General features: G+C 36.6%; 1 protein-coding gene across 4 annotated transcripts in view; it reads right to left on the bottom strand.

The window, feature by feature from the left end:
• Positions 1–26,963, bottom strand: part of LOC131551907 (echinoderm microtubule-associated protein-like 4) — a 96,851-nt gene that overhangs the window by 35,637 nt on the left and 34,251 nt on the right. For 2 of the 4 annotated variants that reach the window (XM_058795127.1, XM_058795128.1), the window contains exons 1-2: positions 22,816–23,083; positions 6,632–6,814 (exon numbers count right to left, since the gene is read on the bottom strand). In XM_058795127.1, coding sequence (XP_058651110.1) covers positions 6,632–6,814; positions 22,816–22,900 — 268 coding nt within the window. In that variant the 5' untranslated portion in view covers positions 22,901–23,083. Of the gene's footprint in view, positions 1–6,631; positions 6,815–22,815; positions 23,084–26,963 lie in introns of those variants that run through there. The other 2 variants (XM_058795130.1, XM_058795129.1) reach the window with 2 other exon arrangements.

Here is a 26,963-nt window from a genome sequence, read left to right as displayed (position 1 = left end):
AGCACCGCAAAACAAATTTACTGCACAGACCTTCTATTAGGGTTCCCACACCCTTTGACTTTTACATTTCCATGAATTTTCCAATTGGGTGAGCTTTTTTATATTAAAGGGGAGGCCTAATTCGGTTTCATCAATTCTGGCTTATTTACACTGCTAAAGAGCTCACTCTAAAAAAATGCTGGGTGAAATATGGACAAACCCAGCAACTGGGTTGTTAAATGTAAAAGTAACCCAACTGCTGGGTCAAAACAATCCAATAGCTGGGTTTGTCAATATTTTACCCTGCGCCGAGTTCTTTTTAACCCAGCATTTTTTTTTTTTGAGTGTTGGATTCTCATGCTAAACAGGGTCAAACTTTCAAAAAATGAGTTGGGCGTATGACAGTTTTTCTATGCCAAATACACTCGTTCACAAACAATGAACAACTTATAAATCCTGCAAAACATGTCGTTCAGAATTGTGAGATTAAAAAGTTGCAAATACATTTTTAATTTCATGGCAGAAACAAACAAAAAAATTAATACACAGAATTTAGTCACGATATTTTGTTTTTCATATCAGTCAATATCGATATATTTATAAGAAACGTTTTCTTGTGCAGCAAATAAGCATATTAGAATGATTTCTGAAGTATCATTTGACGCTGAAGCCTGGAGCAATGATGCTGAAAATTCAGTTTTACATCACAAGAATAAATTACATTTTAAAATATATTCAAATAGAACATGTTGTTTTTTTTTTAATTGTAATTTTAACTGTATTTTATTTTATTTTTTTTTAATGTAGCAGCCTTGGTGAGCAAAAGATACTTCTTTCAACATATAAAAACATATCAAATATCTTACCAATCCCAAACATTTGAATGGTTTATATAAAATGAATGTAATATGTATATATAGTGAAGACCAGACCAGAATGAAAATCTGTGATTTATTTTCCATTTTAATTAAATGAGAAAGAATAAACAACAGAAGCAGTCTCAGATGTCTGGATCCTAGCGGAGACACGCTGACTTGTGTTAAACTAGCATTTTGGATTTTACAGAACAGACTGAGCTCGGTATGGTGTTCTCACGCTAAACGTCAGTGCCATGATTGCAATGGTTTGCATCAGCCATGCTATTTAAAACTCTCTCTGAATGGCCTGCATGTGGAAATGTCTGATTTAGGTTCTTGGCTGCTCACCGGTCACTTCACTTTGACCCCTTTGCTTTGTGAGAGAGACAGACGCCTGTGCAGGCCTTGCGTGGTGGATTCGATTAATTGTTTTTCTCCGGGCCACGCGAACACGTGTGTATATTATCTTAGGAGGCGGCGATGCGATGTCAGTACCACATGGCTCAGTTTCACACTCCATTAGCCCACAACAAAAACACACAGTGTGTGGCTGACCTCATCAGACTGCTGAGAGATGTGTGCTTCAGCAAACCTTGCTCTATAGTGTTCCAGATAAAACACAGCAAAAAACAAAACAACTACAGGTCACATTCATCTACAATTTCCCTTGCGCATGTTTCTTTTCAAATTTAATTGGAACGTTTAGAAATGTTTAGTGTGCATTAATGATCTAAGACATTAATGATCTAGTTCTAGGTTTATTTTTAAATTAAAACAGTTCCAGCTCCACACAGAATCTGCAAGTTTTTGTATATACAGTATGTTTGCAAATGGACTGTACTGTTTTAATAAGTAATAATTTTAATAAGAATTACTGATAGCTGAAAATTAGCCAAAATATTTAATAAACAAATATGCATGGGGTAGGAGAAGTTTCAAACCTTTTCGAATTACAGACATTGTGATTGTCTGGACGTTTGGCAGTCATTAAGAAATGCTGTTTTTACATGTTTAACAGTGAAAGTCAAAGAAACTACACACGCTTTTATTTTCAACATCATACTGTTATAATTAAGTAAACTTAACTGTTCAGATTTGTGTCTCAGTAATAGGTGACATTACTGGAAGCTCCCGTTTCTGTCACAACAGATCATGCTGTTTGCATTAAAGAAACAATTAATGCTTGTGTTTAGAGCGCTGGCTTTCATGGAGACTGAGCATTCAGGCATAAGATGATCTTCTTCCTGTGTACGATACTGTATGGGTGTGTGTGTGTGTCTAGTCAGCACAGCCGCACAGGAAGTCCTCTTGTGACCTCACTCCAACAGGAAACCAAGGAATTATCTGCCTTCCATCAGGAGCCTGTCACTATAGCTGTACGTCAGCAAAACCACTGGTATTCTCCATCACTTTCATGCTCAAAATACAGGACAATTTGCTGGATTTACGTATATAGTCACTCTTAATCATATTCAGTTTATGTCATATGATAGAAGACACTCTTAACAGCAATAAAACACCTCATTAACAGCCTGCCTTACTGATCCAGACAGCTTGTGAAAATCAATTCAAATTTATTTCACGATATGCCAAATGAGGGATCAGATTAATCACAAAAACAATAAAATCAATCATAGCATTCATCTGTAACTGGGAAAAGCAGTTTGTGAGGAACCAGCGCTTCTCTTTTCCTTAGTGAATTGAGCCCTTTCACAGATATTGTCCAGAGAGCAGCTGATTAAGGCTAAACTGAGGTTTGGGAGAGAACTTGAGTGGAAAGACTGAGAGTTTGGGGAAAGATACTAGTGTGTGGAGGATTATGGGAAATGAGGGGGAATAGATAGGGGGATTGAATGTTATAGGAGCAGTGAGTCAGCCTTGAAACTCAAATCATCATGGTGAGAATGAAAGCGAAATGGAGGAGTAAAAGTGAGAAAAATGGGTCATAATGGGTGCAGTGAGTAAATATGGGCAGTGGAAAGAAAATGTGGCTCATTCGGGGACTGAAAATGTGAAAAATGAAAAACAAGCAACCATCATATGACACAACGATGTAAGTGCAATTACTCCAAAAATTCTGACCTTGTCCCACAGAAATACACATTTATTGTAAAATGGTAATAAACTCCTAATTTACAATTCTTGAAATAAATTTCTTAAAGGCTGCATTTATTTGATCAAATATGAAAATTGAAAATGCAATATTGTAAAATATTATTACAATTAAAATAACTTATTCATTTTAATATATTCTGAATAAATGATGGCAAAGCTGAATTTTCAGCACTGTTCAGTGTCACATATTTTATCACATCTCTTCTCATTATCAATGTTAAAAACTGTTTTGCTGATTACAAATGTCTTTACTGTCATTTCTAATCAATTGAATGCATCCATGCTAAATAAAAGTATTAATTTCTTTAAAAACTTTGACAGTAGTGTATAAAACAAAGATACAATGTTTTGACTGCAGGATTAGGTTAACACATTCTCTTTATTGGTGAAATCCACTCTCAACTAGCTTAAACATGAAGCTATTTTGAGATCCAAAGTAATTGTTGAATTCAAACAGATGAAGTCTGAAAAGCAGACATATCAAATTGAATCTAACAAATAGTTTTTAGAAGGAATGCACACTTTTTTTTTCTCAGTGTGTTCATAATAAAGATTCAATCAGATACCGATACATTTCATGTTTAAAAAAATAAAACAAAAAATCAGTCAGGATTCAGGAAGGATGATCTGACCTTCATCTTACGACACATCTTTTTTAGAAAGGACGGAGTCTGCATGCTTATAATAAATAATATCACTATTTTGTGGTTTGTTTTGGCTATTAGCTTCCAGTTTAGATGACTATTACTGTAAAATGTGGAAAACAGTCATAATAAAGAATGAGCAGTGTAGCTGTCCAAGCTGTGTTCTGTGTTGAATCAGAGGTTGGCCTTCTTTCTGATGGTTTTGTCTGGCAATTGCCGTTCAGGGCTTGAATTTCTATTTTGTTTAGAGGCTTGGTTTCGTTTTGCCCGTTTTCATTGCTCACTGCCTGAGAATTGTTGTTTCTTGCTATCTTTTCCTTTTCATTTGGTACAATTATTTCTAGGCCCAGCCCTGTATGTTTTTAAAGGCAGAAATTCAAGCACCCCCCTGCAGTCTTCGTGTCCTGTGTCTGTCACATGACCAGCTCCTTTACACACAGCAGATCAAATGTCTGAACGCACACATTAAGCTGCGTCAAACTAGACTTCAAATAAACAGTAATAATATGTATAATACAAATTAAAATCTTCTAAAGTCATGGAAATTTTAATAATGAATATTAATCTTTCTAGGTTTGTTCTGCTGTAAATAAAATATTTTATTGCGATCAAACTGCTCTTTGTTATTGATTGTGTTGAGTAAAACATTCATTAGTCTGTCCATTGGTCTAATTACAGACATTTGTACACTAATACGTATAATTACTCAAGTCTATTTTTTCCAAAGCCTATCATCTGACATACAAATGAAAATCCAACCCAGCAATCTTTGTAAAATGGTAAGAATTACTTGTGAATGGGAGTGAATGGAACACGAGGTCTAGTGTGTCACTGAAACACACTGCTAGTGTGAAAGCGTTCTCCGGGACACACAGCACTGCCATCCGTACACAGATCCCACAGGGAAAGGGAAACCGGCGGCCAGGGAATGGAGGAGGAGAACAGTGCCAGATTTTCCAGCTCTTCAATCTCTCCTGTCCTCATATGAACGGTAATTCATTTCCTTTATTCATCCACTCTCATTACGCTCATACATTTACAAGCCCTTTTTTTTTTTTATTTTTATAAGCTGTATTGTATAAATGTAAACTTCTGAGTACAACTGTCTATGATCGCAGCTTTAATTTTAAAGAGAAAATGAAGATGTGCTAAATCAGATACAGATGAAAATAAAGTCCAAAGAACACTTTAGTTTTAATGCAAACACTAAGTATTTGCTTACAACCGAACGCACAGCCTTTCAATGTAGACTTTAATAGTGTACTACTGTATATACAGGTTCTCAACACTTAAAATTCCACATCCGTGTCCAGTATTTGATTCATTTCTCTCCAGAAGTAACTAAGAAAAAGGCCTTCATACTCATTTAAACTAGAGTTGCATTTATCTCTGTTGCATCTTACAATAGTTTGTTGTTATTCTGTCGTCTCGGTTTCTTTTTTGATTGTGATACAATGCCAGTGGATAAATTAACTAATGGAAATTATTTAAGGTACATGTGCGAGTTGAGCGTACAGAATATGCACGGTTACAAAAATCACACGTATACTATGCTAATGAGAAAATGTACGCCAGGCGCACTGTACGCTGTCCTTAGTATACGCCTAAAAATGGCATGCTATAGCATACTACTCTTACTATCTATACCGTACATAATATCTATACAGTACAATTAAAAACATAATGCTAGAGTAAAACCTGTTAATTGGTCATCATCAGCAAGTTCCCTTACTATTTCATCCTAACCTTACATTTCATGTTATTTTATAGTAAAATAGAGTTAAATATACAATTTTTGGAAGTAAAAGAAGAAAGTATAATTTACAATGAAAAACCATAAACGTATAATTCTAATAATAATTCTAATGATTCTAATAGTTTCTTAATAGTTTATGCATCTTATATTGTTAAATTATTTTTATACACATTATATATAGAGATCTATATATATCTATACACCTTTCTATATTATCACTATTATTAATTAATTGTAAATTACAAAATGTACAAGTTGCTTTGTAAAGATGTTTACAATTTTGCTTTTTATTTCTATTGAATTATTCTGGCAACCATTCTGTTAAAACAACATGTACACAGTATGAACATTTTCCTTATTCAAAAAAATACCTGAATGACCAGCTACATTTGCCATTACATGCAATATACAGCAGGGAATACTACATAAGATATCGCATCCCACAATGCAATGCAAATCACTTGGCTTGACATGTATGTATAGAACGTATTCTGTATTTTAAAAACACTCCTTTTCTAACATAAAAGGGATATTTTACACAACATTTGATACAAAAATAATGCTCTTATTTACAATATGATAACTGGGAATCAACGTGATGAGGTCATGGGACAGCTATGTGCCATACTACTTTCTTAAAGATTAATGGAACAAGAAACGTTTACTGTTTCTCTCAATATTTCTAAAAACCTGTGGTTAATAGTAGATTAATAGGTAGTCCGCCCAAAAACGTCATTGGCTGAGAAAGCTGTCAACATGTTGGGCCGCTCAAACAAACAGAGCAATATTTTGTCAGCGCCGCACTGTTTACACTCTTCATAAGTCATCCTTAGTCTTTACATATTAAACCAGGAAAGGAGAAAGTATTTCAACATCAAAAAAACTTTAAGCTGCATAAAGTTTAAATATACACAAGTTGTATATGTGTGTGCGTGAGAGCAAGAGAAACAGTGCACGAGGCAGCCAGTGTGTTTTATATGGTGTGTTAAATGGAGAACAAAGTGAAGTCAGTTTTAATGGTCAAACATTAAAATGCCTTCCCTCAAGCAGCCCCCAAGATCACACGCTCACACACACAAACGTTCACACACACACACACACACACACCCAGCTGCTATTCAAATGGAAATGTTCAGCGCCGTGGGTCAAGGCTGGATTGAAACTGTTAACAGATCCTGGTCTGGCTGCGCTTCTACACTTCCTCCATGTAAACAGTGCGAGGATCACTGGAGGCAAAGACGCACACACACACACACACACACACGGCAGTGCTAGGTTACCTTTGCCGCTTTGCTGTTTTTTGGCAGCAGCAGCGGAGTCCTCCGACTGAGCCAGACGTCTGAGCACGTCTGCCAGCGCAGCCTTCATCACCGTCAGCTCATCCTCCTGCTGCTGCACCCGCAGCTCCAGAGACGACAGGCGGTCCTGCACGTCTGATGTGCTCGCTGCAGAAATACTGTCATCTGCCAGAGAAAGAGAGATAAAGATGACTTTCTCATCATATAGTACAGATGTACAATATAGTCTTGTCAGACATATTTCCTCTTCTTTGGGCAACAATATCATTGTCAATATTATAAATTATTAACATTAAAATGATTAAAAGAATTAAAAACACAACATACTGTGTGTGCGTGCATATGTAGCTCCTGTAGCAAAACATTGAAATCACACACTAAAAAATGATGGGTTATTTTTTTAACCCAAATGCTGGGTTCAGCCCGTTGGGTCATTTTATTGAGTTATTTTTAATATTTTTACCCAGGTGCTGGGTTATTTATTTATTTTTTTTAACCCAAAGGCCGGATTCAGCTTGTTGGGTCATTTTAACGCTGGGTTATTCTTTTCTACCGCAGGGTTGAGCTTGTCTCCGGTGAAACTTCTCAACAACAGAGCGGTTCTCTTTCGGGGAAATAAAGGTTTGTATACATTTATTTCATTTATTAAGTCTTTAATGTGGTGTAAATCACATTATTTTACGCAACTCAACATAAGGACGAGATGTCAGTCAGTTGCGGTCATTTCGCGCTGGAAACGCCTTTGCCTTGCATAACATAAATTGATTTTATTCGTTATAATACTCAGTGTAATTTAATTTGATGTTAAAATGTGTTATCTAATTTCAGTACTATTTGTTTTTGGGCAGGTTTTGGAGTCAGTCACACCATCTCTCAGCTACGACTGAAACACGAGGCCGCAGTCTAAAGTTCGCAGTTCCCCCGTGAACAGCAGCCCTTCACCGGCTCAGATTTCAGTGACACACCAGCACGAGAATTAGCACTATTTCGGTAAAAAGCGATTACAGAGAACGGTTGAATACACTTAAATTAAAATGCTATTTCTATATGCCTTTTTTATTTCTGAAATGCTTGTTAAACGAATGTATGTAATATTGTAAACTATGCTGTATTCACCCAAATAAATTCAATTTGTCTTGTATTTTGTCCATGGGTGTCCTTGCTTAATAATAAATGTTCACCTTTTGATTATTGCTGTTGCCTATAGTAATTCTGTGTGTGATTTCTAATTTCCAGCCCATTTTAAGCCAGCAATATAATAATTTTTATACAATATAATATTTTAAACAATAAATTAAACAACCCAGCATGGTGGGTAAAAACGGTTAACCCAACCAACTGGGTCAAAATAACCCAGCATGCGTTCTGTCCGATATTTACTCGATGCTGGGTTGCCAAATAACTCAAGTTGGGTTGTTTTTAACCCAGCATTTTTTTTTTAGAGTGCACAATGCCATTTTACATATACTACAGTTCAAAAGTTTGGGGTCAGTAAGATTTATTTTATTTTAATTATTACTAATTTTATTCAGCAAGGGCATGTTAAATATATCAAAAATTACAGTAAATGCATTTCTGTTACTATATATCTACTAATATCTATAAATGATCTTATTTTGAACTGAATATCACAGTTTCCACAAAAATATTAACAGCGTAACTGTTTTCAACATTGATAATAACAATAAATGTTTGTTGAGTAGCAAATCAGCATATTAGAATGATTTCTGAAGGATCATGTGACACTGAAGACTGGAGTAATGATGCTGAAAATTTAGCTTTGATATCACAGGAATAAATTGCATTTTATTTATATTTTACAACAATTTCACAGTATTACTGGTTTTACTGATCAAATAAATGCAGCCTTCGTGACCCAAAGAGACTTCAAAAACATTAACAAAATCTTATTTATTCCAAACTTTTGACCGCAAGTATATTTTATATATAAATCCCTCTTATCTACATTATTTCAGCAAATAAAAAGTGTAAACTATTCCACAGAGCTCTCATATTGTAGCATTATCTGTTGTCTAGATGAATATATCCATAGAGCATTAGTGGACACACTGTTCATATAGAGCACCACAGTAGCTGTTCTTCAAAGCACATTTCCCATTGATAAGCGACATCTGTGCTTTCCCAATCTTGAAGAGCACCAGACACCACTAATGTCAAACAACAACATGGAGAATGGGCTTGGGACTGTTTATTCACAAAACGGAAAAATAAGGAAAGAGGCAAAAAAATATAAATGAGACAGTGTGAGACGTGGGCAGCACAGTTACAGATGGAATTGGTGGTAAGCAAAGGCTATTTTATGCATTAATGCTGCCTTCACATGCTATTGGAAATGTCATATTTCCCACTTATGAAGTCGTAATTGCGCGCTTGTCATATTCAAGTGCTTTAATGTTGGAAAGAATAAAATGTAGCATCCCACTGGTTGACAATCATATAAACATTCTCCGCGCTATACAGTACATGCAGTTTGCTAACAATTCTGGAATTTCGGTGAAATACATGCTTATTTCACAGCTTGTAAAACATACAATATGCTTTGAATGATCATTCATATCTAGCCTATAAATACACTACTTTAGCGACAAGAAAAAGGGATGCAGTTGATGTGAGAACAGCATTGACAGCAGCAATGGTTGTCCCCTTCACAATGTTTAAAGTTTATGACCCTCCCAACTCGGAAACTCGGGTATCAAAATTATTTCCGAATTGCTCAGTAATAAATACGACTTGAGAGGCTGTTCATGTCCAATTTCCGATTAGGAAACTTGCATTTCCGATAGCACGTGAAGGCAGCTTATGTCTTGGCTCTTTCCTCTAGCAATTTCATTGGCTGCTGCTATTCATGCTCTTTTGCTTGTCAGAAAATATGAATGCATCTAAACACAGTTAGGCTGGATATTAGAACCATGAATTGCTACTTGTTATTGCTGATCAATATTTTATGTTGCAAAAAGAAAGTACATTTTATTGAAAATGTTATATTTAAATTGTACATTGTATACGCAAATATTTGTTAAAAGTGAATTTTGTCCACTTTGAGGAGTACAGTTGCATTTATATACGCCATCAAAACTAACAGACATGAACTAGCATTCAAACATGACAGAACGAGAAGAGTCGGTCCTCTAGTGTGAGCTAGGCTTGAAGGGATAGTTCACCCAAAAATGAAAATGCTGTCATTATTTACTCACCCTTATGTCGTTCCAAACTCGTAAGACCTTTGTTCATCTTCAGAACACAAATTAAGATATTTTTGATGAAATCCAAGAGCTTTATGACCCTCTATAGACAGCAACACAACTGATATGTTCAAAAAGTTAAAATAGTCCATCCATTAATTAATGACATAACTTCAGTTTTTTGTGTGAACTATCCCTTTAATAAACAGTGTTATCGTTTTGTCTGTCTGGAAATGGGGAATTAAAAAAATATATATTGATATCAAGATATTACACATTTGATAAAATCGTACATAATCCAACACAGTAGGTGACAGTATTGAACCTTAACGCTAGTTGCCACCCACCTTAAAAAAAAAAAAATAAGACAATAGAAAGGTGCAGAAATTTTAATAAAATGTAATCCAATGTAAAATAACACTGCATAGTTTTCTTTTTATAAATAAAACATAGATTAATCCTTAGTTACAAGTTATTCAGTCAAGATCAGTGAGTGATTTTCCTTTTGTTCTTAAATTAACATTAATTGCACAGACGGCAGCAGGTATAGGCTGCTGTCACTTTAAGACCTAATGCACGGATCCAATATACTGATACACATGCATTTTTTTTCTCAACTGTTTATGTTCACTAAAGACAAGACTGACTGTATTTATGAGGTTATTTTGACAATTTAATAACAAAATTGTGTAATTGTTCAACCACAAGAAGTACTACATGACAGGCGTTTTGGAGTGTGTGTTTTTGATGTGTGTGCAGCACAAAAAACCAAAAACAGTAAGATTGCCCAATTGACTTCTCTTTCACATCTTCTTGCACTTGCATAGTTTAAAACGATAAAATGCACACACATTTATCAATAAGAGGAACTGAAATGCATGTATCTTATCGAATCCACAGTTCTTGGACATTTGAAACCGATTCTAAAATGAAACTGGTTCTCGATATCCAAACCTACCTCACCCTCATGCTTAAAACTTTCTTCTGTGGAAGAAAAAAAAATAATATATATATTTTGAAGAATTCTGGTAAACCAAACAGTTTTGACTTTTAGCATATTAAAAAAAAATAGTGTAATTAAAAAACAATTATCTTCTATGTTTCACAGAAGAAATAAAGTTTTTTGGAACGACATAAGGGGAGATTTTTAATTTATAAGTGCTTTTCTTCGCAGCAGAATGTTAGCAGTATTACTGGTGCATTAGAGGCCTTTAGTGTTGGTTTCTGGATGGGGGGCATTGCATGGTACTGCAGCGCTGTAGTCAGCTGCCAGGCGTTACTGTGGTTGGGATTTTGATTGCTGGACTGCTTCCCTGATCGAAGAGGCCCTGCATTCTGAGCTGCGGTTAGCTAGCTTAAGGGGCATAAAATACCATATAACAACTCAAACTCTCACACACCAACACATCTCCAATCCAAGCTTGAAACCAAACCATGGGACATTTTTACACCACTAATAAATCACTGGAAGTACTCACACTCTCACCCACACAGAATTCACAAACAAAACACATGGGCACAAATACAAGAAGCTTATTACCGCACTGAACACCCAGCTCTTGAAAAATCGGCAAATTCCCTAGATAGCACTAATGATAAGGGTGCCTGCAGCCTTTAGGTCACTGCGGAGCTCCGTGTGGAGATGGGGAGGAGGTTCAGGAATGCCCTGGCACACACTCACACAGACCAACCCACAACCTACTAACAGGAAATCAGTGAGTAAATACCCAAACAAAACACGTCAAACAAGCCAACAAAGGGACCCTCTGTGCACTCTAACCCAGAGTCCATTATTAGACACGAAGCCAAGTACATTAGCTAGACACTAGGCCAACAGCTGAGCTAACCCACTTTACAGTTAGCACAAAGATCAATCGGTCCAATCTGGCAACTGCAGCAATGTAGAGCGAAGCGATTCAACCGCAATCAACATCCTGAAGCCGTCCAAGCCATCGGCTGTCGTGAGTCAGAGACGCCAAGCTAGCGCAAAACTACTGATCGATACTTAGTCTGTCAGAGTTGCATATCAAACCTCTCATTCCTGCCTCTGTGAATCACGAATACTACCATTAAAAATGAATCAACTTCATAGCTGTGCTGTTTGCTTTATTTCCTTTTTAAAGTCTTGACATCTGAAGGCTAGATTATGGCAGCATTTCAAAAAATAATCAGGGGTGAATATCTGATGCTATGTCACCCTTGAGAAGCTGAGGGTAAAACTGAATTTGATGTAAAAATGATGTGCTTTTTGATTGATCACGGCAGCAGTAACATTACCTGCATTTGCATTTCCTTTAGGTGATGCTAGATTGAAGAAGATAGCGTGTGCAAATAAACAATGCAATCAGGAAGCAGAATTATTAGTGAATTCCTCTCTCCAGATCTACATCAGATCACAAAGCCAGTGACAGTGTGAGCACCAAGGCTTTCTATAAGTTTTCTATAGTTTGAATAATTCTTCTGTAGAAGATCAAACCTGAGGCACTAATATGGGGTAGCTCCTTCACAGTATTGACAATGCAAATCTAATGCTACAAAGTGAGAAAGGAACAGTTCACCCAAAAAAATAAAAAATAAATATCCCATGATTTACTCACCCTCAAGCCATCGTAGGTGTATATGACTTTCTTCTTTCAGACGAATACATTCGGAGGTATATTAAAAAAAAATGTCCTGGCTCTTCCAAACTTTGTAATGGCAGTTAATGGGGGGGGTCGAGATTTTGAATCCCAAAAAAAGTGCATCCATCCATTATAAAAAGTACTCTATACGGCTTTGGAGGGTTAATTAATGCCATCTGAAGCTAATCGATGTATTTGTATAAGAAAAATATCCATATTTAAAACTGTATTAACCGTAATCTCTAGCTTCCGCTAACTGGTGTATGAGTGTTCACGAGAGTGGCTTTGAAGAAGAAAGTTATATACACCTAGGATAGCTTGAGGGTGAGTAAATCATGGAGTAATTTTCATCTTTGGGCGAACTATTCCTTTAAGCAAGCTTGTCATTTTCTCACAAAGTTTTGCATTCCCCCTGACACATGAATCCACAGCTGATGATGGAGATAACATGATTTGGGAGCAAAATCTTTATAGATTCCAATTCTTTTGCAAGCAAATGCAAAGTTTTTTGGGAGAACAAATTTTGCTGAATTTTTGCTCACAAAATCCAGTCATGTCTATACAAATTCACACGACTGAGAACTTTGTGGAGGGTGAAAAGGTTTCCCCACACAGATTTTGCAACAGGACTAACAGAAAGCTGCTTGTTTTGAAAGTGACTTCTGTGTGAGCTGTGTTTCATACAACGCTACACTATTGACAATAGAAAATAGAGCTTTTTTTTTCTGTAAAAATCCACCAAACTTTTGATAAATATGATGCACATTATCCTTCAATGAATAAAACCAGAGCCGGTGAACTAAGGAACCTGAACACAAGTAAACATTCCCAAGTTACCACAAAAGACTCCACTGGAGTCGCAAGACAAGTCCATACACACCAATGCCGCTCACCTGTTTTATCTTAGTCAAAAATTTACCAAGAAACTAAAAGCAAACATCTCAAGGTTGCAGGAAGTAGTCAATAAAATCCAATCTCTGGAGGGCTGCGAAACGGCTGCAATATTTCATTTGCTTTCTCTGCCCGCGGTTTCCTCCCTGTCTGCAGGTCCTTCCTCTCAAACCGTCTTATCTCAGCAGACCACGGAAACATGGAGAGGGCAAACGTTTATAATACAATGCATTTCTTTGAGAGGAAATCGCTTTGGGAGGTTGTTTGATACTGGCAGTGCATACGGAAAAACCAAGGGCAGAGGGAGCACGCTAAATAGAAAGAGAAAGGGAGGGTTGGAAGGTGACAGAGTATCCCCAGGTAACCTCCACCGAATTATATCAATGGCGTGACGTTTCTCCAGAATGGGGTACACCTAAAATGAGTATAAACGTGGCCTCTTCCACATTTCTACCCATAATTCCTTGCTGGCTAAGAGGAAGGAAGGCCTACGCACATGTCATATTTCACAATAGCTCGTCAAATTCCTTAGTTTTCTCCCCCACCCCTTCAGCACGTACACATAAATGCACACACACCTCTAACCTAACACGCATCACCTCAAAATGCAACCAATTTATCTTGTATAGAAGACGCAAATCTTCCAAACTCGGACCAGAGCCCAACATACGCTCATACACACAACTCCAATGAGATCCTAGACTTGGTGCGGGACAAACCCATGGCACGTGGCCAGACTGCATGCTCGTAAGACTTGTTTTTGGCGTGCTTCATTTTGACTGGAGGTCTATGGAGGAAGTCCTCAGGATTAGATGGCAGATTTACAGCTGAGATAAGACTCAGTGGTGCAATCAACTGCATTCAGGCTCTAGTCGCACACAAACACGTTCGCTAGCATTGATTGATGTGTCTTGTTAATGTTCACCATTTGCAACACTTATTGTCAACAGATAGCCCTGATAATCTTTCGTGGTGTTTAGCTGTGAGCTTCCATACTACAAGATAAGGGATAGATGGAAGCATTGACTGGCCGCACACAAAACTGGGTTGGATTTGACCTTCATGAAACAGCAGAGATGTCTCTTGTGTACCTTGCAAGAAAAATAATCAAGTCACGCTGCGGGGGTTAGGAGATCGTTAAAACACTTGGCGCACTTGTAAACCAGAGTAGAGCAGAAGGCTGCACATGTCTGAACTGGTTATGTGTGTGTGAGAGTCTTATACGGTTTAGAGAACAAAACATTTAACTGAAGTAGGGTTATTATACACTCACACATGCATTCCATAATTAAATGGAACTGAATGCTTGCAAAAAGTACTATGGGATTATCATGTTTTATTAGACACGCACCATGTTATTTTAATACACAGTACCTTTGTAACACCCCCTTTTTTTTGGACATCACACTATGATATTATCATGTTTTTGGTTGCACTTTAATTTACACATGCACTTTCATTGTACTTCCTTAGGAAAGTACTGAGTGAAATAAGGTTGAGTTAAGGTTCGGTTTAGGGGTAGATTCTAGGTTAATACCTAGTTATTACCCATATAATGCACTTACTGTATTAAGTACATGTATACATAGAACAGGACTGTAAAATAAATAACTATTTTGTACTTTTGCGGTACTTTTAAGAAAACCGTGATACTCCAAAAACCACAGTAGACCTGTATAAAAAAAATACACTGTAGTAATATGGTATTATATAATACTTTGTAGTACTATGTAAGAGATTGTACAAATCATTCAAAAGCACAGTATTACCACACCCTTTTTTTAAGCATAGTATTGTAACTGAGTAGTATCTCTGAAAATACACTTTGCAATACCATGCTCCAACCTTTATTTAAAAAAATGTACTGTGACAATGCCATGGTTTTTATATTTTTGCAATTGTATTACATAGGGCTGGGCGATATATCGCATGCGATATGCATGCACATCTCGTCAGTAAAGCCGGTTCCTTGATTAGCGGTAAATCTCCATCACCTGTTTTCAAATGGAGCGGCATTTAATACACCGAGCCGTAGATCACTGACAAGCTACGCAATATCGCGTTCATTATCTCAGATGAATCGCCTTCGATAATGAACGCGATATTGCCTAGCTTGTCAGTGAACTACGGCTCTGTGTATGAAATGCCACCCTTGTACTACAATGGTAATTGCTCAACATGTGACTGTGAAAGGCGGGGAAAGCCACAAAAGGGAAGCTGTGCAAGCCCTCTGTAATACTGCTTTGAGTCATTTTTGCGCTCATACAGGAAGTGACCTCAAAGATGTGGAAGATAAGAGTGAAAATACTGAAATAAATTGACACTCTGCTTTCAAGCAGTGACGCACCTCTCAACTCTCAGTTAACATGCGAAGATTCAAGCTACACAACTGAACCTGAAACTTATGCTAACAGGAGAGCACATAATACTAATTAGATATTTAACATTTCTGAAGGAAGATGAGTGGTGTTTGCCCTTTTAAAAGTCATCGCCATGAAGCTACCTCCTGAGGATGCTTATTTATTTGCCTAAGGCAAAAAAACCAAACTCTATGTATGTAATGCCATGACACTTTTGCAGGGTTATAGTCCTTCTGTAAAAGTACCAGTGACACAGACACAGACACAGACTCGCATATAGACAGCCTATTGGGACTGGTTATCATTGTTGCATGCAAATGATATGAATTAAACATTATAATTAAGCATGTCCACACACAGGGGATTACATGCTCATACATGCGTGACAGACATGAGAGCTCATTTGCATATAGAGACGCTAGGGAGGAAGACGCTTGTGCTCTGTCCTCATCTCAAGGTTATGAGCATCCACACAAGACTATCCAGTACAGCTTGATTATTCGCCATCTTTACAATTACTTTGCTGCCAATACAATGGTTCATATAATCTGCTTTTTATTTAGCCTGTAAGTTTTACTTGAATCAGTTTTATTTGAATCTGTTTGAATGAAGCAATTAAAAACTCAGATTCAAAAATGTTCTCAGTGTATATTTAACAATTAAAATGATAAATATTTAGCTAAATATTGCTGCTTAATTCTATTCATTGTTTTAAAAAAAATAAATATAAGTAGTGGAATGTGTGGAAAACATGCCTTGATTATATTTAACTAGACTTTAATTTGGACATAATTTTGTACCTCTTAATTTTAATAATATCAGTCTAGTTTGCTGCAAAGATAGAATATTGCCATGCCATTTCAAATACATAAATGTTTAATATATATTGAATGTTTAACCATATAAATTGTTTAATAAGTAAAGTATTTTAATTATATATTTTTATGCACTATCATTCACAATTCTGAAGTTTTCATGTTTCACTCACTAAGGCTGCATTTATTTGATGAAAAATACAGTAAAAACAGTAATATTGTGAAATACTTTTACAATTTAAAATAAAAGTTTCCTATTTTAATATATTTTAAAATGTAATTTATTCAAAGTCAAAGCTGAATTTTCAGTGTCACATGATATTTCAGAAATCATTCTAATATGCTGATTTGCAGCTCAAGAAACTTTTTTTTATTATTTTTTTTATGATAATCAATGTTGAAAACAGTCATGCTGCTTAGTATTTATTTTTTTTTTTTGTGGGAAAATGTATCTTTTTCAGGATTCTTTGATGAACAACATATTTTGGAAACACATTATCATACTTCAGCTATATCAAATGTACAATGAAAATGCATGAAAAGCGTTCATAATATTCTTTTTTTAAAAATCACCTATTGTGGCTTTGTGAAGAAAGTCATACAAGTTTGACACAACTCTAACAGAATATTAAGATTGCAGTATGGTGCAGTGAGAGTGGTTCAGTGCAGCTTTGTGAATGAGATTCCTCTGCCTTCAGCAGACATGTAACAGACATGATTAACTACACAGCACTGAAGCTTCATGTTAATGATTCATTGTAATGGCCCGGGGCTTGACACACAAGATACACACATACTCTCCCTCACACAAAACCACATACACGCACTCACACATCTGTGGGGCCCATGTGAGATTAGATAATGACAAGTAGTACAGAGCAAAGTTGTGACATTTTCACCACCTTTTCTTCTTCTTAGATTATGGACAGATTGAGCTGCGTTGATGTTCAAAAGACAAAACAGACTCTGGTTAAACTAATCCACAGCATACAAAGGCAGCACAGATATCCACCAATTAACCACTGGCTATTCGGAACAACTACTGTACTACAGTAAGCAGCATACTATGCAACTTACTGTATGCAATACCCAGATAGTAGTATACACTATAATGTTATACTGTATCCCACAGTTCAATGTGCTTAACTTGATCTTATAACATTTCCATGTGACAAACAATCCAGAAGCAATTTCAAAGTTTAAACATTGGTTGTGTTTAAATAGTATACTAATATACTAGTTTTAAACATTTCTGCTGTACATAGTTGTATGCACATCACAAAAAATGTGTTGTTCCCCGCAAGTTGTAAATTACTGGACGGCAAATAGGCTGTCCAAGATTACTGGAGAATGTTTTGCAAGGAAATAATATTTCAGTCTTTCTACTTCAAAATGTATCATTTAATTCAATGTGTTATTTGCGGTTTCTTTGCAATTATTTGTCAAATTTACTAGAATATGCTCAACTTGACCTTCAATCTCAAGTGCAACAAATGACCTGCAGTAAAAACATTTTCTCTGACTTCTTATTTGTCCTTCCTGCAACAAAATTACTGAACAAAAATTGATTAAAAATGTATTACTTATTATTAAATTGTATTACATTTTTAATTTACCAAATAATAAATGGTTGTGAGTCCCTGAATTAAACATGCATCATGACATCATTTGTGACAGCAGCATGGCATAGTACTGTTTACATTTTCTAAAAAAAACACCAGAAAAATTCTGCATAATACGTACCGTCACCCTTAGTATTTATAAAGAATAGTAGGCAGTGTAGAGTGCACACTGTGCAGTATGCAGTACATAGCATTCCGTTGTGAATACAGCCAACATGTGCCCAATAATGAAGGTCTGTGCACGGAAATTATAAAATGTGTGTCTGCATGAAGTGCTAATTATTGCGCTGCAGATTCCAGCCTATTGCCTCTCAGCGGCTTTAAATTGTTTAGCGCGTGTGGTGACATGTTTGTTTAAAGACATTAGACTGTGCAGCCGGGCCAACTATGTGCACTGAGCAAGTGGAGAGACAGGGTTACGCAGCGGCCCGTTCGCTGATGGATGAGCAGGATTATCACAGAGTTGCACAGAGAACGCCACATCCTATAAAACCACACTGTGCTACTTAACGGGTATACATCATCCTATTTCCTGTCTCTAAACTTTTTAATACTAATATCTCATTACTACACTGGCCTTCAGACACCCTGACCTCTAGATATCACTATCAGCATTGTATCAGCAAATAATCAGGCAGAATCACGTCACATTCCTGGTATCAGATGGTAATCCATATTCATAATACTACGGTACTCCAAAGTCCTTCAAAGAAAGATACAGAATCGCCATCTATGGAATGGATATCCAAAAATACATGGTACTGTGGCTAAAAACCTAATGGTAATACCATGGTAATACCAAATTTTTTCAAAATTGAGATATATACATCATCTGAAAGCTGAATAAATAAGCTTTCCATTGATGTATGCTTTGTTAGGATCGGACAATATTTGGCCGAGATACAACTATTTGAAAATCTGGAATCTGAGGGTGCAAAACAATCCAAATATTGAGAAAATCACCTTTAAAGTTGAATGAATTTCTTAGCAATGCATATTACTAATCAAAAATTAAGGTTGTGATACATTTACGGTAAGAAATTTACAAAATATCTTCATGGAACATGATCTTTACTTAATATCCTAATGATTTTTGGCATAAAAGAAAAATCGATAATTTTGACCCATACAATGTATTTTTGGCTATTGCTACAAATATACCCCAGCGACTTAAGACTGGTTTTGTGCTCCAGGGTCACATTTATAGTTATTTATATCTGTGCAGATGTCCAGGCAAACATAAGCGGAACAGCTAGAAGTTTCTATTCAAATGTTCACAAAGTTTAGATATCTATCGCAAACTAACCCCTGACCGCTAGATAAACTTAAACACACTAACACATCCTACACAAACACACATACAGCAGACAGCAGTTGTCCATCTGTAAAAGTTGTCTGAGAGATTCTCTCAGCTGGAATCTCGCCTAACATACAGTACATCAACTCCAGCGCCAAATACAAGCAGACGGTTGTAACAGAACCTGCATGTGTGTGTCTGTGTCTGTGCGTGTGTGTGTGTGTGTGTGCGCGCGCACGCGTGTAGCTACCTAACCATATTTTGAGGACAAATTTGTACTCAAAAGTGAGCAGAGTCTGATGAAGCCTCATTGTGGGGACGTCCTCGGTTGTAAAAACAGTACAAAAATGCTGCAAATAAAGTTTGTTTGTTTGCTTAGTCACAAAACAAGCAATTTATTTTATATTTATACAGCTGCATGACCAGTCTATTCTCTGCAATTTTTGTTGAATTTAAAACTTTGACTTTTCATAACTTTTTGAAGTATTAAAATCAGCATTCAGCAATCATTCAGCTATCGCAAGTCACCATGATATTTCAATTATTTCAATATCGCACAGCCATATGAGCTGTACATAAAACCATAAAAGTCTATACTGTAGACGGTCTACATAAATGTGTGTAAATATTTACTGTATTACTGTGCTGTTTGTCAGCATGCTTATGAAAGATGTGAAAAGATCAAATATATGAGAAAGAGAGAGGAGAGAAAGATTAACTTTTATAGTGTAACTGTCACGCAACATTGTTTCATTTTCCTTTTTTTTTTTTCATTGCCTTAAAACAACTAAAAGAACTAGCACTAACATAACTGCAAAAAATAATGTTTTCAAACAGGTTTCCATCATCTGCCATTGGTCAGACGAACCCCACACTCACGCTATTGGTCGAGCCTTTGTTGCTGTGCGGGGCTGGTCTGGATGCTTAAACAAACAGAGCAATGTTTTGAAAGAGCCACAGAGACACAGTGTTTACACTTAGAGGAAATAAACCTGCAATGGTTTACTTACAGTTGTCTCTGCATACAAACCCAGATGGGAGAAAGTGTTTTACCATTTTTTTTTTAAATATATCACACACTTCGGCTTTCATTAAAGAAGATGAGAAAAGAAAAAACAAAGAAGGAAGAGCGAGACAGAGAAGCAAGTAAACAGAAAAGCTTGTGTACCATCTGCAAGAAGACAAACACTCTGAACACCAGCTGAACACATACTACAGGTAGATTCACAAATGGTTTGTGCAAACAAACATACACTCACACACACACACACACACACACACACACGTTAATCGTTCACTTTTTTATTGTTTCTTTAACCAGCATTTATTACAATGAAAGGAAGAAACACCCTGACCAGAGGCAGTATTTTGCCCACATTCAGCCACTGAACCTGAGTATTTCTGTTTCACATCCTCAGTAGTAATACTCTAACCCCAACCGTTCACACACACACACACACTTTTACAAAGAGATTTGCTTATATTCCCCCAAGCCAGTTCACCAAATGAGACACCACAAACAGACTCTGTACAGACGTGGCATCCCAATAAAAAGCCACAAGACACAGATACAAGGATCTACACACACGCACGCTAGACAAAAACATCAGCTTAGAAAAAGACAGTTTGTCAAGATAATCCTTGAATGCTGACTTGAGAAAGCCTTATCTGAAAGTTCAGAAATGTTTTAAAAGCCTTGAGGATTGAAGGTTATCTAGACCGTAGAGACAGAAGAGAAAAAGACAGACAGAGAGAGAGAGATAGACAGACGCAGAAATATTTATTCTAGCAGAGAAACATTTTAACAGTCTTTGATGTTCAGCTGCTTTTCTGTGTGAATGAATCTGATGGTTTGAGGTATAACTGTAGCTCATGGATCAAACTAGTTTCATCAAGTTTCATTAAGAAGAAAGACCTACAAGACATGCATTCGAAAAATATGTTTAAGCAAGTATACAGAATATATGCTGCCATAGTTACTAGATCTTATTCAGTTTACAGATAAGATATACACTGCTGTTCAACGGTTTGGGGTCAGTAGAAGTTGTTGATGTTTTTGAAAGAAGCCTCCTATTCTCACCAAAACTACATTTATTTGACCAAAAAACACAATTTAAATGACCATTTAAAATCACTTTTTCTATTTTAATTTATTCCTGTGAAGCTCCAGTCTTCAGTGTCACGCAATCCTTCAAAAATCAATTTAATAAGCTGATTTACTGCTCAAGAAACATCTCTGTTTAGTATCACTGTAAAAAACAGTCATGCTTCTTAATGTTTTTGTGGAAACTGTAATACATTTACTTAAAATAGAAATATTTTGTAATGTCTTTAATGTCACTTTTGTTCAATTTAAAGTGTCCTTGCTGAATAAAATCTTACTGACCGCAAACTTTTTAATGATAACCAAACCAAACCAAACTGAAACTCAGTTCTAAATATGAATCCCTATTTTATACTTCGAATGCTGTTTTCAGCATTCAACATATTTCATTTCTAACAAAAATCTTAAATGAGAAATCCTCAAGTGTACCTATTCCCTCAACAAAAGCCCAAGGATCTGCTAAAACTGTAAGTAAATGTGCAAGTTTAATGGTTTGAAAAAATAAAGCATAATAACTCAACAGCATGAAGTTCTGTGCCAAGGTTGTTGCATTGAGTTTAAACAGTGGGAAAACTTCAATGTAAGTCTACAGTATTTTTACGATGTTGAATCGTCTGCTGTGGGAATACTCTAAGTTAAATGATTTAGAAAAGATACAGCAAATGAGTATTTTTGCAGAAAATCGATGCCAAGTTTGTCAGGCCAACATTTATGGTTTATTTGAAGTACAACTACAGCACACTCTTAAAAATAAAGGTTCCAAAAGGGGATTTTCACAGCGATGCCATAGAAGAACCAGTTTTGGTTCCCTAAAGAACCTTTCAGTGAAGAGTTCTTAAAAGAACCATTTTTTCTTAGCGTGAAGAACATTTTAATAATTTCAAGAACCTTTTTTCCACAGTAAAGAACCTTTTGTGGAATGAAAAGACTCAATGATGCCAATAAAGAACCTTTATTTCTAAGACTATAACCACACAAAGCTCTCTATCGGTGTGGTGACCAGCATTCAAATAAACTGCTTTACTCACTAAACACACACACGCATGGCTGAGGTGCATCAATGTAGTGAGGTTAGAGCGTTACACACACTTCCTCTCTGTGTGGTGTGCAGAAGGGAACCTCCAAATGACAAAAAGGAAGACTCATGCTAATACACTGCGCACGCACACACACATGCATCTCAGTACACCTCCTTCATAAATTCAGTCACACACACACAGCCCTCAATCCACAATCCCACAGCGCTGCTTTACCGGTGCAGTGGTGGTTCAGCGTGGCCGTAGAGTTGCACACTGGAGCTAAACCTGTCGTACTGTCTTCCATTCTCCACTCGCGCATACGTCTGCAATCTTCACTGCTGCTTGTCCGCTTCTCCTCGTGTCCTCCTTTCTCGTCTGTCTGTCTGTCTCTTTGCAGTCTGTGTCTCTCTTTCTCTGTCTCACACACACATTCTTTCTTTCCTGGATGGTGCTGCACACATACGTCCGCTCACACAAAAGCCAGGGCGAGCGAGTGAGCGCAAGGGTGAGAGAGAACAAGGGAAACTAGAGGAGGAGGAGATAAAGGGATAAAAAAAGAAAATCTTGGTTGGCTAAGGGAGTGGCTAAAGCTTGCACGTCTTTAACCTCTGCCGTTCCGACAGAGCCACACACACAGTGTATGTTGTTTTACTGTGCACTGGGACGGGGGGAAGGGAGCGCCAGGAGAGAGGAGGAGACCACGTGGAGGTGTCAAAGCTTCCAGAAACCAGCCACGCATACTACAGCAAATTACAACAGCTCCGCAACCCTCATTCAAATGACCGCGCACTGGCTGCTGGAAGTGCACATGCTGAAATATTTGTCACATCACGTGATAAGACATCAAGATGCAAAACAAAACTGTAAATTGCAATTTCATATAATTGCTCAGGCTATTCCGGCTGACACAGACTGTATTTCACAACTCAAGCGTCCCTAGTTTGCATAGTACAGCGTATAGTATGCAAGAGTAGAAATAGCGATAGACTCAATGGCAGTTGCTAGGCTGGCGCATGTGGTCTCAGAAGTACACAACCTGCATGCTGCCATCTTTGCTCAACTTTGGGTTACACTTTATTAGAAGGTGTCCTTGTTACAATGTAATTATACATTTAAGTACTGAGTAATATTAATTAACTACATGTACTTACGATATAGTTAGGGTTAGGATTAGGGTTAACGCCACATACATTCACATTAGTGTTAACTCAGCGGTAGAGTTACTGTCACAGGACACTGTACTTATTTGCAATCACAAAAGTACATTATTTGCGTGTGTTTTAAAGCCTTGCCGGTTAAAAGTTTCATTCACGCGTGCACTAAAAAATCTGTCTAACAGCGCCTGATTACTAAACCAAGTTATCTTTTGTGCTAATACTGTCAAAACTCACAGCATTTACATATAGGCTCAGTTGGTTATGTCTAAAATTAAAGTAAACAGATATGTGCAGGTCTAAAAGGGACAGAACTAAACATGCTGCTGACTGTCATTAAAGGGATAGTTCACCCTAAAATTACATTTCTGTCATTATTTACTCACTCACATGTTGTCCCAAACCTGTATTAATTTCTTTCTTGTGCTGAACATAAAAGAAGATATTTTGAAGAACGTGGGTAACCAAACAGTTGCTGGTCCACATTGAATTTGAAAAAATACTATGGAAGTCACTGTGGACCAGCAACTGCTTGGTTTTCCACATTCTTCAAAATAGCATTTATGTTCAGCAGAAGAAAGCAACTCGTTCATGTTTAAAACTAATTTTGAGTGAGTAAATGATGGTATAAATATAAAACACTATGACAGACTATCGACAGACAGATGACAGAATTTTTATTCTTTAAAGGGGTGGCTGACCCCTACCTTACGTTAACCTCGCTCCACCAAGACGATATCAATCCGTTTCAGCTATGTGTCTGCATCAGGTCAGTAACTAGTTGGCATGTCCGGTTTTTTTTTTTTTCTATGTGGAGTAGTGGATCAAATTAATAAAGTTGGCTATACGTTAAATCCTTAGTTTAAATGTGCTCACATGAATAGCCTTAATATGGTTCTGTTGTGTTTGTTTTGTTTTGTTTATTCTGAGAATAGACATATGATCTTCTTTCCTCACCTGAATTGCTCCACAACTTGCAACATTCTAAATCAATATTTGGAGGTGATAAATACTATATTAAGGCAATTATTATACAGCATTTTATGTGTGTAACATTACTTCGAGCCTGTCAATCAACATTAGCGCACCACCCACAGGATAATGAAAAGACATCTCTGCCAAAATGTTGTGTTCAGGGATTACAATATAAAGATTACAAAATAATTTGCCCCACCTAAATTAACAGTCAGGAGCCGCTTACTGGTACTAAAGCACATGTAAAGTCCTTCATTATAATTTTAACTGTAGTGCGTTATTCAATATTACATTCAGTTATTTGTTCAGCTAATTGCATTTAATATAAATGTAAACTACAACAAATTATCATTTAATTCTAATTAACATGCAATTACATGTCAGAAAACATTACAATCAGTTCGCAATTAAGTATATTCTTGAAAGTATATTATTGTCATAATAAGAAATCTACCTATACAGCTAGTTTTGAATGGTCAAAGAAGAAGCAGACTTTTTGCTAAGATAATGGTGTAGTTACAGCATCTGACAAAATTCCCATATTGCTCAACCACTAGTCTCTGAGTATGTATGAAAAAGTTCATAAGTGCCAGGATGGCATACAAATTTTGGTGGATTTTTAAAATGTGCATCTATTCACAGCTAATATTGTCACTAATACAAACCATTGCATAATCATACAGGAGGAATCTCGGTTTTAAGTGTATGACCTTAAGTTGCTTAGTAATCCAATCCAAGACACCTTAAATAACCTTACGTGGCATTCAATTTTACATCATGAATTAAGCTAGATGCTAATGTTGCGACTTTATGAAGTGATAATACTTTTGTAGCATTAGAAACTATTTTCAGAAAATATGAGCCCTATTACTGATCCAATGATCATTCCATGACAGTCACGCTTTGCAAAACAATGTGAGTGAATGACTGCGCATGCACGTTTATGAGCTCAAGTCAATACCTGTACATCATTCCGAGTCTTAGTATCTAAGTTTATATACAACTTATGAACTTTTCATATATTTACAGTTTATATCCCTCAGAGTTCAGTGAGTTATAATGGTAAGTATGCCTTGGCGGGCCCTCGTTCAAAAACAACACGGCTGTTTATTAATCTTAGACCTGAGGAGAAGGAGTGGAGCATAGCAGCAGTGTTTAAAAAAGAATGAAACATTTAATTATCCCACGTTTGTGAAGGGGCCAGCCTGTCGCTGAGGAGAGCTATAAAACAATGAGAAGGAGAGTGAGTGAGAGAGAGCATTCCTTCAGCACACAGCTGCCAAGTTGGAAGAAAAACCAACAACAAAAAGTGACTGGTTAGAAGCCAGGAGGAGAGCCAGAGAGAGGAGAGAAAGAATATCGTGGCCACGTACACCGCAATCCTTCCGCATAAAAAAGTCATATAAAAAGTCTATAAACCGAACGAGAGGAGATTGAGAAGATAATCAGCGTACGAGGTGGAAATGTCGTCTCTCAGTGGCATATGAGTGTCATACTGACACAATTACAGACTAGGAATGAAAAGAAAGTAGGTCAAAGGCCAATCATAGGGACTGTCAAACTCCCACTCTCACACACATAGACCAATGCATGCACTTGCACACCTGCATTCAGCCAAACACATTTCAGCGTTCAATGAAATTACAAACCACAAACAAGGAGTATGCCTACATCTGAATGATCAAAAAAGACACACTAGCTCATTTCCAAAACCTACTAAGCTACATTAGCCTACTACCTACATCAGGCAGTTTTCATTGATGGCAGTATCCCAAGTGAAATGGAATTTCTGATTTGAAATGCACTTGATCTGGAATATATACAGTACATATACAGTTCATACAGTTGTTTTAGAGTGGAATTCAAGCACTTTTCCAGCACTTGATCTTTAAAAAAAGGCATTTTTTACTTTTATTTTTTTATTATTATACTGGAAGTTCTAAGAAAAAAGATCAAGTGTTTTCAAGGATGTTATTCAAAATCTGTTTGAACCTTGAAAACTCTACAGTGTCCAGACTCCAGAGCTCGGTGAATCATACAAATAATGAACTGGAAATAATATCTATTTTATTAAACAAAAACTTAAAATTTGGGTGTTATTGTATCTATTTTCATTTCAACACAATCTATGCAAAAAAAAAATACAACACAGCCAAGTTAGAAAGATGAAGTGTTGTTTATTTATTTTTTCCTTGGACCAGTTAAACTTCAGTAAGAGAATCTTGGTCAAGCACTGCGCCAACTCATACACAG

This window comes from Onychostoma macrolepis, chromosome 13 (assembly GCF_012432095.1).
Source record: "Onychostoma macrolepis isolate SWU-2019 chromosome 13, ASM1243209v1, whole genome shotgun sequence".
Classification (NCBI taxonomy): domain Eukaryota; kingdom Metazoa; phylum Chordata; class Actinopteri; order Cypriniformes; family Cyprinidae; genus Onychostoma; species Onychostoma macrolepis.
The sequence above is the reverse complement of the archived record's forward strand: the minus strand, read 5'-3'. Positions and strand labels throughout refer to the sequence as shown.